The sequence below is a fragment of the Limulus polyphemus genome, unplaced genomic scaffold, assembly GCF_000517525.1.
Source record: "Limulus polyphemus unplaced genomic scaffold, Limulus_polyphemus-2.1.2 Scaffold5103, whole genome shotgun sequence".
Classification (NCBI taxonomy): Eukaryota; Metazoa; Arthropoda; class Merostomata; order Xiphosura; family Limulidae; genus Limulus; species Limulus polyphemus.
The window spans coordinates 17,418-33,427 of NW_013670713.1; the positions used below are offsets into that span (position 1 = coordinate 17,418).

Sequence of the window (16,010 nt, forward strand, 5' to 3'; positions counted from 1 at the left end):
ATTTTTTCTCGCTTGCTCCAGTCTTTTATAACCCATTTAATTGCCCTTGGTGATATTTGTCTCACGACCCTCTCCACCTATGTCAATACGCCCTCTATCCTGGTACTGTATAAAAGCACCTCATTCAGATAATGTTATCACTTTTTTGAGATTGACATCATACCAGTCTCATAGTGGGGAGGAAGGGTGGGAGAGTGTCAGCAGAGGTAAGTATTATAGGAAATACATTTTCAACTAAAGAAAATGTTAACTTCCAAAACATACTTACCTCTTCTCACACTACAGCTAGAATCCCACATTGAGAAAGTGTAAGGGCCAGTGAGGGCATTATCCATACAGAAAGCATCTGCAAAGTTCAAGGGTGTGTCAGTCAAAGATTGGCACCCTAGTGGGGGAACTGTACTACATCCAGAACAGGTATGCTCTTCATCCTGAACTTAATTCAAGTATGAAAGGTGGAATTGTACATGAGTGATCATCAATATTGGCCAGGCCCAACCAGATAGCCAAAGTTCCACTATTCAGGGTTGGAATTATAGAGCTATGGTCCCTATATCCCACGTTGGTGGCTAGGGCAATTGGACTGCAATCTATATATATATTACTTACGTAGCCATAGAGTGATGCATTCTGAGCCACTGGAATCATGACAAGAAAGTAAGCAACTCTGAAGTGGAGAAACCTTTTCCTCAACCTGAAGAAGAACAAAAGGCAACACCCAGGGTCAGAATGACAGGATCCTGTATTGCCTTACTCAACCTGAGTAAACAGAACTCATTCAGTCTGGAATTATTAAAACTCATCTTCACTCTCCAACCATGTGGGAAGGTAAATTCTACTTGGCCCTGGAATTATGGGGCGAATGTGAAACTCAGCATTCAGAATTACAAGGAGACAATGGACCCTCTTCCATGAACAATGTACTGAACCAATATTGATCAAAAAGAAGGGCCACACTTAACCCAAACAGATAGCCGAGCATTAAATCTGAACCAGTATTACAAGTAGGCTTCCGCATAGGTTGGTGGCTCTCCTACTGACATCTGGGAAAAAACATTCAGGGACCTGGGCCCCTGCAGGGCCCCCATCTTCACCAAGAGTGGAGGAATTTACTCTAACACTCTGGAGGAAAAGCCTCTGTTCACCACCCCAGTGACTGGAAAGAAATAGGGTATGGTAAGGACTCCCTAGCTCAATTAGTAGTCCTGAAGAACAGTGCTCTGGAAACAGTGCAATAGGTGAACCAAATTCTCTAAATTTTTAAAAGCAAACTGACCACAATTTATTCAATCCAATGATTGGCAGGGATGGGTAGGATCTCCTTATGCTTTACTCATGATGGTCCATGAGTGGCGGTCCAGCATAGTACAGTAATACCACCTGGTCAGCCTCTAGGTGGTCTTATGGAACACCTCATTTCTACAAAGCCTGTTGCAAACTAGATAAAGTATATTGAATTAGTGGGTGATAGTGTTGAATTGGCTTGATAAAAACACACCTGTCTAAGCAACACTCGCCACAGAGTGGGATCCTGTGAAAAGGAGGTAAGGAAGCCTGAAAGGTAGCAATGAAAATACTTAACCCTCTATATAATCTAAGCAGAAGTGGTTAAGATAATTACAGGGAGTAGGCAAAACTCTCAGACAAAGATACTGCTAGAGTGAAGCCTGACGATTTTCCCCTTAATAACCCCAGACCATGAGGCATTGCCTTTTGAAGAACAAGAAGAACTAAAACATTGTGTAGGAAAGCCTTGTCATCCGTGTGTAGATCCTGGAATTCCTCTCTGTTGACATATGCACCCCATGCCTGAACGAGGCATTCGTGAAGAGATGGAACTTTGGATGAGGTGGCAGCAGAAAAACCCATATCTTTGTAGTGTCTCAACTTAACAATCCCTCGAGATCAAAGAATGACCATGACAAAGAAAACCTGGAAATCCAGTGAACCGATGTTTATGATCCTTCGGTTGCGTAACGGCCATTGAAAGGATCTTTTGTGCTCTCATCCCAGAGACATGAGGGATTTGAGTAATGCCCACATTTCCAAAAGAGAAAGAACCATTCGTGTAGTGGGAGAAGGAGAGGTAAGAGTCAGACTTCCTGTTCCAGATGGGAGTCAGCTGAGCCCAACTGACAAGACATAATGAAATAAAAAACCCAGACTGATGACACATTGAATTGGAGCAAGAATAGATGTCTCAGCTCTGAGAATGACTGCCTTGGTTGTTTCTGAAAGTATAATCAGGGTGTGATGTTCTGACAATTGATGAGTTTGTACCAATTTCATAGGTCATCTATGAAATGGTGTGTGCGTAGCGCTAGGGAATGGAGGTGACAAGAAAAACCCCATATGAATTGGCACAACTCATGTAATGTTGATGCTAGTCTGAAGGTAAAAATCCTGAACTGCAATACCTGACCCTTGTGCACAAAAAATGCTGATATCGGTGAGACACCACCACTATTGCAACGATTAAGGTTAGTACATGTCTAGAAATTTTCAGAGTCCAGCCTCCACTAAACCCAAAGGCATGCAATAATCATTGAAGCTGCTGGCAGGTTTTAGCCTGAGCTGCTGAACTTTTGGATATGGACAGAATTGATTCTGGGTACCAATGTCAGGGGTCAGGACACACTAATAGGGGTGGAACTATGCCTGTCTGTAGGAGCTAATGAAAGAGGAGACATCAATAACAAAGGGAGGAATGTAGAAGCTGATAATCAAACCAACATGCAACAATGGTTCCAGCTCATTATCAATGAAGTTGGTGATCCTCAGAGTCTTCTAACAAAGTTTAGTATTAGGGAAACAAAACATTGGATTTGAGAATTGTAAATCTGTAGACTTAGTGCTTTCCCACCAGGGGACATTGAGCTATTCAGATTAATTACAATCTCCATCTTAGAACCCTTAATTTCAAGGAGTAGATGTATTATTTGAGAGTCAGAATATGCTTCCACCTGGTGGTGGTAGGCTAAATCACGTAGTTCCAACAACTATGGCAGATAAGGTATAACTGTCCCTTCATGTAAATGAGAAGTAAACCACCCTGCATGAACCACAATGTCTGTGGATGTAGAGAAAACTAAATATTAAAAGTAAGTTGCAGACTCAAAAGCAACTGGGGAAAGACTCAAAACATCACACTCTCGATGGTACCAACTGAAGAAAAACAAATCTAAGACAGCTTATCCAAAGTAGATTCCTTTTTTATATCATTTAAAGACTGTTAATTGGAACAACATTTAGTCAGATAAGTTTGTTTTGTTAGAGCAAAGCAATGTATAGCTATCTGCTGTGTCGACTATAGGGAATTGAAACTCAAATTCCAGGGTTGTGAGTCCATAAACTGACTACTGTTTTACATGGGGGCTGAAAAGCCAACAGTCTAAAAGAAGGCACATGAAAAAGTGAATCTAAATTCTCTCCAGAAGGTCGAGGATCGCCCTCAATTACAGCCTCAGAGCCCACAGGAAGAACACCACAGAACCAATTATATATCTCCATCTAAATATGAATAAGACCTCTGGCAGTCTAAACTGAGAGTGACTCTCTTCCCCCTTGATTATTGTGTAATGCTAGATATCAGAGGTGGGATAAGACAGACCTGATTTGCCTCCATGCCAGAAATAATAATCCGAGAATTCATAGCATAAATCGGCTTGCCAATCGAATTTGTTTATTTTTACAAAAATCAACTACATAACACAGAGAATGCTCAAAGTATTTCCAAACGATTGTAGCACTGAGAAACCTGAAAAAATTATAACATTATATGAATGAGGTGCTTATATACAGTACCAAGATAGAGGGTGCACTGACGTAGGTGGATATTGTCATGAAACAAATATCGCCAAGGGCAATTAAGTGGGGTATAAAAGAGTGGAGGAAGCAAGAAAAAATCAGACCAATACTTAGATGGGCAAAGGAAGAAACTCTGGCAGTCGAGTAATACCTGTAATGTGAGCAGAGGTAAGTATGTTTTGGAAGACAACAAAATATGCTATCTCAATACATAATAACAATTAAGCCTATAAGACAATAGAATACACTAACTAAACAAGTAATAACAATCAAATCTGGAAGACAACATAACATGCTATCTGAATACATTATAACAATTAAACTTGTAACACAATAAAACAAACTATATAAACACTTAATAATAAATAAGCGTGTAAAACAAAACATGTTATCTAAACGCATAACTATCAAGACTGTAAGACAATAAAACATGCTATCTAAATACATAATAACAATTATGCCTGTAAAACAACAAAACACACTATCTAAACACCTAATAACAAGCAAGTGTTTATATTAACTTCTGATTAGAGCAAGCTATTTAACACAACAAAACATGCCACTTAAACAGATAATAATAAATATGAATGACTTGCACTTGTTTAAAAGTTGCGCTCAAATAAATAAATGAAATGGAAAATTCATTTTTATACAGTTAAGACATTTTTATTGAGGTTTTCCATTTAAAAAACACTACATATTTTTATGTTACATCACCATTCTCAGTATAAGTATGAGAATCCAATATTTATAAATTTATGACATGTTATGTAATGTTACATTCTCTATTATTTACATGACCTTTTGCAGAAGGTCATGCCTTACACAAACACAAAAACCAGGTGGGTTTTCAGGTCTGTTTACAACTACATGATTTTTAAATGTTATTATTTCTAATAAATTACAAATGGTTTTAGCAGACAAACTGTTAGGTTGAGCTACAACTATCATTTGATCCCAAAATATTGTGTGTTGTGTTATTTGTAAATGTTGCACTACAGCTGAGTTTTCAATAATATTATTTTTAACATAACATTTATTATGTTTTTGTAACCTATATTTTAATTTATATTTAGTTTGAATAATATAAGTAATACTTTATATTCCAGGATCAACTAGTCAATGATTTAATACTTCTAATAAACAACAGAAACAAATTCATCCTATTTTGAAACTTATAAATAAGATTTATCAGAATGTGAATGTTATTTAAATTAGTCACTTTAAAATGAAATTAAAATTGTGAACATAAACATCATGTGAAAATTAACAAAATTTAACATTCACCCAAATTTACTAATTTCACATGTATTAAACATCATAAAAGATAAGTTGATATACCCAAAAAAGTGGTTCCATCTGTTCTGGGTGAAGCAATCCCATGATTCCATGGTATATAGAAAGGCCAGTTCCAAAACAGAAAATACCAACACCACTGATCAGAGAGGCCACATATCGCATGGTGTGGTAACCATAGCTGTAAAAATAATATCTATTAATCAATCTTTCTTAAAAACCCATAAGTGAACATTTCACATTCAAAAATAAGATGCAACACAAAACCAATCACTTAAACTTCTTACTTGTTTGTTATCAAACACAAATTAATATGACAGGCTATTTGTGCTGTGCCCATCATAGGTTTTAGTGTTATAAGCCTTCATACTTATCACTAAACCACTGGAGGGAAAAAAACTTATCACTTGTTTCAAATAACAACAAGAAAAAAAGAGTGAGAAATTACTCAAATGAAATAACTTGTAGTAACATATGCTTATACTGAAATAAAATAATGTTTAATGAAATATCAAATGTACTTGAAAAAAAACAAAAAACATTTTAACCTTTTATTGAAAAAAAAAGCATAAGAAAAATTTTTTTTCTTGTAAAACTTAGAATAATTTTCAAAATTTGGTTTTTGAAAATGAAGCAAATTTTTATTTCAAAGTATGGTGTGAATTGATAATACAAAATAACAAAACTAACTTTATATAATTTTATGACAAGATACAGCTTTTACTGTAAGTAAAATTTGTATTTAGATAAGGTACAATGTTTTGATCACTGGTGCAATCATTATCCAGCACACAAGTTTTAATGTTAAAGAAGGTTCATTATATAATTTTCTTAACAAGTGTTTAATTTTCTATCCAGGGGTAAAAACGAATCTAGGCATTATGTTCAGGTTACATTTATGTGCTAGTCTTTTTGAAATTTCTGATATGTATATTTCCTATGTATGGGATAGTCCTTTGTTTTATGAAGTGTTTATGTTTGTTTGTGTCTTGCTGTGTTTTTTAAATTTTTTAATAATTTCTGTAACTACTTTGTAGGGAACTTATTAACATTAGTAAAGAATTGAGTTAGGTGAGCAACTTCTTCCTCACTGTTTTCTATAGTGTTTATAGTGTATACTAAATTTAGGAGGATTTTTAATGTCTAGCTTCTGGTGGATTACATAATTAGAAAAACGGTTTATGTAAATTCCGTTGTATGCATTCTTTCTATGAATTTTAGTAATGAAGCCTTGGGGGGGTTCATGTGATGTTACATTAAAAAAAATTATCATGTAATTATTTTAATTTTCAACTGTGAATTGTATGTCTTTATGTAAGTTGTTTATGTGTTGTAGAAATTATGTTTGTTCATCTTGATAAGTGAAGCCACAAAAAACGTCATCTACATATCTAAGTTAAAATGCAGGCTTATATATGGCAATGACTATGGCATGTTGTTCTAGGTGATGTAAGAAAAGAGTGATCAAAATCCTTGTAGCTGAAGGAAGTACGAATCTCCGTATTGATAGCAAATAAATGTGGCTAGTTGCAGTAGTTTGATTAGGTGTTCCTGTTTTATGTTCATTCTCTTTTTGGGGTCTTGTGAAATAAGTTCTGCAGTGAGTTGTATTGCCTCATAACGTGAGGTTTGAGGGAATAGGTTTAAGTCATCAAAGATACACATAATGACGTTACTGTCTAAACTATATAATTGTTGTAGAAGGTGTGAAGTGTTTTTTAATTGGGTGTTTATTTTGGAAACATAAGGTTCTAAATTCCAATTAAAGTATTTACCAAGGTTGTAGTTTAAAGAGTTATATGCAGACATAATTTCGCGCAAGATTATTGGGTTTTTATAGACTTTTGGTAAACTGTAAATTGTTGTTGTTCTAGGTTGGTTTGTATGTAAAAAATGATAAAGTTTAAAGGAAATTGTTTTTCTTTTAATAATATTTTGAGCAGTTTCCTCAATTTTTTGTTGTATGTTGGGTTAAGGTCAATATTTGATTGAGTAAACTTAGATATATCATTCAGTATATTTACCTTTAAGAAACCACACTGTTTGGTTGGTAAAATCATGATCGAGTTTCATTTATCAGCTCTTTGAATGACAAGGTCTTCATTGTTCTTGAGAAATTTTAGACCTTTCTGATGTAAATTTTCTTTTATAGGCATCTTTTTGTTTACTATTTTTGAAGTTGTTTCACTAAATTCATCTGGGAAGTTTATTAATGGATCTGCTTTTGTTAAGTAGGGAAATTGCTAATGAAGTTGTTTTGGAGTTTTGAATATTTCCGGTGATTCTTTGTTGTCCTTCAATGATTTAAACAGGGATTCTATTTGTGGTCTTGGACATGGGATTAGTTGCTGTTGATTGGATTTGTGTTTTGATGCTATTATTACTTTCCTGTAGAGGTCTTCAAAGCTAGTTTTTAAATCTAACAATGGGATGATGGGAAGATATACCATGTAGTTAAGACCTTTATTTAAAGCTGTGGTTTGAGATCCAGTAACTCCTCCCACCACCATAGCATTAGATTTAAAAACTAGCTTTGAAGACCTTTGTACAAAAGTAATAATTCTAGGTGATTTTTGTCATATGTAAGCAACTATGTTAAGATTGGTAATGGGTTATCTTTGTCATATGTAAGCTAATATGTTAAGTTTTATGCTGAGTTATTTTGTCTGATGTAAGCTAATATGTTAACATTTATCCTGGGTTATCTCTGTGTGATGTTAGCCAGTGTGTACAGTTTTATCCTGGGTTATCTCTGTCTGACACAAGACAATATATTAATTATCAGATGAGTGTAGCTAATTGTAAAAGTTAAGTTTATGATAAATTAATTATCAAACAAGCACACACTATACAGAAGCCTATTTCATTATCAAGCAACAAAGATTGAACAGAAGCCTATCTCACTACCAAACTACAAACAAAGATTTTACACAAGCTTATTTCATTCCCAAATTACAAACGTTGTGACAGAAGCCTATTTCATTATCAAACTACAAAGATTGTGACATAAGCCTATTTCATTACCAAACTACAAAGATTGTGACACAAGCCTATTTCCTTACCATACTACAAAGATGGTGACACAAACCTATTTCCTTACCATACTACAAAGATGGTGACACAAACCTATTTCATTACCAAAATACAAAGATTGTGAACAAGCCTACTTCATTATCAAACTAAAAAGATTGTGACACAAGCCTATTTCATTTCCACACTACAAACAAATATTAGGACACAAGCCTATTTCATTTCCAAATTACAAACAAAGATTTTAAAGAAATCTATTTTATAACAAGACTACAAGGAAAGACTGTGACCTGACCATTGCATCACCAAACAATACTGAAAGTACCTACAATGTTTAGACTTTTTCTTAAATAACCTTCTATTTCTCGTGGGTTTCATCATACTTTATAAAAACCTTATAAAATCGTATTTCATAATTATTTCAAGAACCATAAAATAGGAAAATAAACCAACTTACGGATGTTCTTGTGTTGCTTGTTGGATGGATTTTCTTATTCCAAAGGCTAAGATCAACTGAAACAGAGGAAGATAAACTCATCCAAAGGTATAACAAGCCTAGAAAGGAACTGCATTAACAAAAATATTACATCTAATAAAAAAAATTATGATAAGAAGAAACTGATAGGTCTAAAATTTGTGATAAAATCATGTACTCTGCAGATGTATTTTTCACCTTCTTTTTAAGGCATCCAGACTGGATTTCAGATCAGGTGTGTGATATGTTCCATCTTTTATCTTCCACAAGTTACTACATTTTATTCTAAATCAGAACTCATCAGCCAGGATGGACAATAAGAGACAAGTGTTATAATTACTTGTTTCCAATGCTTCACGTGTTAACTATGTTTTTGAATAGAGAATATCCTATTTCACTTGAAACTGTGGTAAATTACTACATTAATATATCAGCATTAAGTTATCATAGCCTATACAGTTAAAGTGCTTGTACTAATGTGAAATTTCTCTAACTACAACCACCACTCATTTAATGCATATTGATTTCTAGGCTTATTAACATATACATTCATGCTGTACTAATATACGATAAATATGTAGATATTGTTTAGATAACAAAAAGTGATAGTTTCAAGTTTTAAAAAGTTAACTACATGAACTGATTTAAATAAAAATAATAGTTACCATCTTACTATTGTTCATACATTACTTCAGTTCTTGTACATACAAGCAATAGTTATCATGTTAATATTGTTTATACATTAATGCAGTTCTTGTATATACATGCAATATTTACAGTGTTAATACTGTTCATACATTACTTCAGTTCATTCCCCTTTCGAAAGCACTCGGGTTATAGGGTTTTTATTCATTACTTCACTTCTTGTATTTACAAGAAATAGTTACAATGTTAATACTGTTCATACATTAGTGCAGTTCTTGTGTGTACAAGTAACAGTTACAGTTAATATTGTTCATACATTAGTGCAGTTTTTGTGTGTACAAGTAACAGTTACAGTTAATATTGTTCATACATTTTTTCAGTCAGTTCTTGTATATACAAGCAATAGTTACAGTGTTAATACTGTTCATATATTACTGCAGTTCTTGTATATACAAGCAATAGTTACCATGTTAATATTGTTTATACACTACTGCAGTTCTTGTATATACAAGCAATAGTTACCATGTTAATATTGTTTATACACTACTGCAGTTCTTGTATATACAAGCAATAGTTACCATGTTAATATTGTTTATACACTACTGCAGTTCTTGTATATACAAGCAATAGTTACCATGTTAATATTGTTCATACATTAGTTCAGTTTTTGTATATACAAGCAAGTTATAATGTTAATAATGTTCATGCATACTTCAGTTCTGGTATATACAAGCAATTGTTACAGTGTTAATATTGTTCATACATTAGTTCAGTTATTGTATATACAAGCAAGTTACAATGTTAATAATATTCACGCATACTTCAGTTCTGGTATATACAAGCAATTGTTACAGTGTTAATATTGTTCATACATTACTTCAGTTCTTGTATATACAAGTAATATTTATAGTGTTAATATTGTCCATACATTACTTCAGTTCTTGCTTATACAAGCAACAGTTACCATGTTAATATTGTTCATGCACTACTGCAGTTATTGTATATACAAGTAATAGTTACCATATTAATACTATTCATACATTACTGCAGTTTTTATATAGACATGCAATAGTTATAGTGTTAATATTGTTCATGCATTATGTCAGTTCTTGTATATACAAGAAATAGTTATAGTGTTAATGTTGTTCATATATTACTACAGTCCTACATACAAGCAATAGTTCCCTATCACGTTAATATTGTTCATACATTACTGTAGTTCTCTAACGTGTTAATATTGTTCAGACAATACTTCAGATCTTGTGTATACAAATAGTACTTACCATGTTACATTTGTCACACAATATTAGAGTTGTTATATATAAAATGAAACAACTTTTTACATGCAAATGTATTTCAGGTAGGTAATCACCTCTCTGCACAATTAATAGCTATTACTTTGTACCCCTACCATGAAGATTTTTTGTGGACACCACAGGCTTTGAATGAAGTTCCCACCTCTACATTAGACTACATCATCCACTAAGAGGAGGGTGACACACCCCACATGTGCTGTAATTCTCATGAGAACTAGCATTTGAGCAAAGGCTCATTCTTGACAATGCAAAAGAAATACATTAGAAATGAGGAGGAAAGATGGGAGGTTGTGCAGAGAGATGAATACCCATCTGAAATACATTTTCAGGTAAGAAAAATGTAAACTTTAAATATTATACTCACTTCTGTACAATGAAGAGGTAGAATCTTACAGTGAAGATAATAGAAAGATTGGTGCAGCTAAAAAAATTAAAGATAAGCTTCTTTCTGAAAGCATGTCACCCATTGGGGAGGAAGGTATCCTAGTGGGGCATCACCTGAGAGGAGACTGCATCCATCTTAAGCAGAGAATACTCTTCATTCATGAGAGGTTGTAGAGCAAAATATTTTGTCAAAAAAATGTTTTTTTGTGTTGCTAAAGTGTTGCAGAATTTAAGGTTGCTGAATTAGCCATTATGTCAGTGGGTAGTGTGGCAAGGGATAGATTGTTCTATGTTGGAGAAATACTTAAGTGAGATATTTATAAGAATAGTCAAGTACCGTAAGAAAATATCTCCAACCTGCATTCCGAGGAGATCACAAGACCTATCTAGCTGGACTAACCATAGGTTTGGTTTATAATGTAGTAGGATGGCCTGTACTATACTTCCAGGTAACACCCCAACCCTACTTCCCATTGAGGGAGGAAATAATTTGTGTGAGGGTTAACATCCGAGAGGTGTTTGGACTTAACACAAGATCTCAAATTGATAGACAGTGCAATGGGTTGCTACAACTGAGGAAGCAGGCACTAGTCATGAGTGAGAGGAGGCAAACACCTAGTGCTGACATTTTTCTTCCTTCATTTGAAGTATGGCCTGGAATAGAAAATATACACACACACTGCTGAAGCATCATTGTGGAAAACCATATCTCAACATTGGCCAAAGAGGAGGGGGAAATGGGCTTAACACTTGCTGTACTCGCCTCTTACTCAATGCAGAGAAATGTTTCCTGTGAGGCATCACCATCTGCTTGGTGAGTTCCATCACCTTCAGTTTATATACATCAATATATTATAATGGCAATGAGAGAGTTGTAAAAAGAAAAAAGTAACAAATAATAAATATTCACAGCAACAGAGTCCCTAGGAAGACTGTATAATTGTGACTACAGTAACAGGACATAAATGTGTCAAGGTTTGTCCTTATCACTGTCTACGAGATCTCATCCAGGGGACAAGGATGATGGGAGAAGTTGTGAGATGATGAACCTGATAGGAAGTTATCTGACAAAGTTGACAAGAGTTCTCTCCCATGGAAGAATAAACAAAGCAGATGAGTCTAGAAACCCAACCAGTCAAAGTGTAAGGTGATAAGTGCTGAAAGAAAGAGTGATTGAATGCAATAAAAGACTAAGTGATCCCAATGTAATACAAGCAAAATAATACTGAACTGCCTGAATATGACACAAAAAACGATTGGGTCAGAACAATTGTATAAAGAAGAAATGGAAGGTGAAGTGAAGAAAACATCTGATCACCTCCCAAGACAATACACGTAGCACATGTCCAAAGAAGAGGGACCAGGCAAGGAGGGCAGCTGAGGAGAAAAAATCTGAAAGGTCCATAAAAACTAGAACAGGGCTTCAGAATGGCCAGGGAAGACTGAGAAGATCATTAAAAAAGCTGCTCTGTAATCAGCAACTGCAGAAACAGAGAAACTGTTGTTGAAAATCCAGGTAAAAAAGGAACTGAGATATGGAAAAGTAGGACAGCCTGTAAGGAGGGAGTAGCAAATGAAACAGCAGCTGTAAACCATCCATTTGCAATAATAAAGTGCAAGAGTGGATGGTTAGTATGAAAAGCCTGCTATATTTCAAAGGACTGGACAAAGTCCATGGGTGAAGATGAAGGCATGACACATAGTGGGCAGGCTAGATGTACAGGATTGACATAAATGGAACTTCCAAGGTGGAAGAGGAAGACAATAAAAAGTGCAGAAGTGAAAATCAAACTTAGCAGGGTAACGAGAAGCAATGAAAAGTAACAAGCATGAGTTTTTAATAACAGATAGAAGCCTGAGAAAAAGTCAAACAGGAGGATAGTAATAAAGAAAGTCATTAGTACAATTTTGGTTTAAAACATCAACTGCCAAAGCTCTGGATTCTGTGAATGGTGGTTACAAAAGAGGAAGATTAGTTTTGAGGGAAGTCCAAAGGCATTGATGAAAGGGAACAAATCCACTGAAATACCAGTGCAAAGAAGAAACCACTCTGTGGGAACAATCCAATCTAAGCGAAACAGTTGATCCACCACCAGGTTCAATACTCCAAGAACATAACAGGCTGACAACTGAATGTGATGGTCATGGGCCTCCAAGACAGAAAGTCCAGATCTAGAAATCAGAGGTCAGAGATCGAGTGCCCCTTGTTGGTTGAGGTAAAACATGACAGTGGAGTTGTCCAAATGGATCATCACAAGATGAAAAGACAGTTGACACTGAAAATGATGGTAAGCTTCATAAGCAGCCAACAGTTCTACAACTTTGATATGAAAAGACCACTTCTATGCAAACATTATGCTGGAAAGGGCATAGGAGTCCAGAACTGCCCCCAGATGGAAAGAGAGGCATTGGTGAACAGATACAGGTCTGGGTGAGGGGGAGGTAGAGGGACACCCAGTTTTTTGTGGAAGTGATCAAGTTACCATGACAGTAAAAGGTGAAGAGACAGAAAAAGACACACTAGAGATGACATGGAATTTTTGTTATATATTCAACTGATCAGCCAGGTTCCACTAAAGAAAACTCTTGTGGGTGTATCTGAGAGGAACAAGAGACACAAGCAACATCAAAGTTCCCAAAATTGATAGAATCTCTTGTGCATAAAGAGACATGAGAGCTTTGGAAACCAGAAGCTCCATGTCACAAAGACATAAAGGAGATGGCTGAGCCCACCCCACACAACCTGAAAAAGACTCCTACGTGAATGAGATATTAAGTAAGGATCAAGACAGACTTGGAAAACTTATTGGTGTTTTATATGTATAAGCTATAGTTACATTTTTACTATTGTTTCACATATTGTGTTTTGTATATAGAACCTATAGTTATAATGTTATTATTGTTGAGACATTTTTTCTTTTCTATAAAGAAACTATATTTACCATGTTAATATTGTTGAAACATTATTTCCATTATGTACATAAAAGTTTTAGTTACCATGTTACTATTGTTGAAACTATAGTCAGCATGTTACTATTGTTTAAACATTATTTGTGTTTTGTATATAGAAACTACAGTTACCTTTTTTGCTATTGTTGAAATATTGTTTTGTATATAGAAGCTATAGTAACCTTTTTACTATTGTTGAAATATTGTGTTCTGTATACAGAAGATATATTTAACATCTTACTATTGTTGAAACATGATTTTTGTTTTATGTATAAAACTTTTAGTTACCTGTTTACTATTGTTGAAATATTGTGTTTTGTATATAGAAGCTATAGCTACCTTTTTACTATTGTTGAAACATTATTTGTTTTGTATACAGAAGCTATAAATACCATGTTACTATTGTTAAAACGTGTTTTTTATTTAGAAACTATAGTTATCATGTTACTATAGTTGAAACATTATTTGTGTTTTGTACACAGAAGCTATAGTTATCTTTTTATGATTGTTGAAATATTGTTTTTTATATAGAAGCTATAGTTATGTTACTATTGTTGAAAAATTATTTGTTTTGTATATAGAAGCTATAGTTACTATTTTACTATTGTTGAAACATAATTTGTGTTTTGTATTTAGAAGCTATAGTTACCATGTTACTCTTAGTGAAAAATTACTTATGTTTCATATATAAAAGCTTTAGTTGTCATGTTACTATTTTTGAAACATTATTTGTGCTTTGTATATAGAAGCTATAGTTATGTTACAATTGTTGAAATATTATTGGTTAAAACATAAAGGTTTTAGTTACCATGTTACTATTGTTGAAACTATAGTCAGCATGTTACTATTGTTTAAACATTATTTGAGTTTTGTATATAGAAACTATAGTTACCTGTTTGCTGTTGTTGAAATTGTGTTTTGTATGTATAAGCTATATTTACATTTTTACTATTGTTTCAAATATTGTGTTTTGTATATAGAACCTATAGTTATAATGTTATTATTGTTGAGACATTTTTTCTTTTGTATAAAGAAACTATATTTACCATGTTAATATTGTTGAAACTATAGTCAGCATGTTACTATTGTTTAAACATTATTTGTGTTTTGTATATAGAAACTACAGTTACCTTTTTGCTATTGTTGAAATAGTGTTTTGTATATAGAAACAATAGTTACCTTTTTGCTATTGTTGAAATAGTGTTTTGTATATTGAAACTATAGTTACCATGTTACTATTGTTGAAACATGATTTTTGTGTTATGTATAAAATTTTAGTTACAATGTTACCATTGTTGAAATATTGTGTTTTGTATATAGAAGCTCTACATACCATGTTATTATTGTTAAAACATGTTTTTTTTGTTTAGAAACTATAGTTATCATGTTACTATAGTTGAAACATTATTTGTGTTTTGTACACAGAAGCTATAGTTATCTTTTTACAACTGTTGAAATATTGTTTTTTATGTAGACGCCAGTTACCTTTTTACGATTGTTGAAATATTGTTTTTTATATAGAAGCTATAGTTACTATTTTACTATTGTTGAAACATAATTTGCGTTTTGTATTTAGAAGCTATAGTTACTATTTTACTATTGTTGAAACATAATTTGTGTTTTGTATTTAGAAGCTATAGTTACCATGTTACTCTTAGTGAAAAATTACTTATGTTTCATATATAAAAGCTTTAGTTGTCATGTTACTATTTTTGAAACATTATTCGTGTTTTGTATATAGAAGGTATAGTTATGTTCAATTGTTGAACTATTATTGGTTTTTGTATGTATAAGCTATAGTTACATTTTTACTATTGTTTCACATATTGTGTTTTTTATATAGAACCTATAGTTATAATGTTATTATTGTTGAGACATTTTTTCTTTTGTATATAGAAACTATAGGTACCTATTTGCTATTGTTGAAATAGTGTTTTGTATATAGAAGCTCTAAATACCATGTTACTATTGTTAAATCGTGTTTTTTATTTAGAAACTATAGTTACCATGTTACTATTGTTGAAACATTATTCGTGTTATATATTTAAAAGTTTAAGGTACCATGTTACTATTGTTGAAACATTATTCGTGTTATATATTTAAAAGTT

General features: G+C 33.3%; 1 protein-coding gene across 6 annotated transcripts in view; it reads right to left on the bottom strand.

Moving 5' to 3' along the window:
- The window catches only part of LOC106472130 (zinc transporter 9-like), a 65,522-nt gene that overhangs the window by 13,488 nt on the left and 36,024 nt on the right, over positions 1 to 16,010 (bottom strand). For all 6 annotated transcript variants that reach the window (XM_022400732.1, XM_022400730.1, XM_013932756.2 and 3 more), the window contains exons 10-11: positions 8,591 to 8,646; positions 5,149 to 5,284 (exon numbers count right to left, since the gene is read on the bottom strand). In XM_022400732.1, coding sequence (XP_022256440.1) covers positions 5,149 to 5,284; positions 8,591 to 8,646 — 192 coding nt within the window. The remainder of the gene's footprint in view (positions 1 to 5,148; positions 5,285 to 8,590; positions 8,647 to 16,010) is intronic.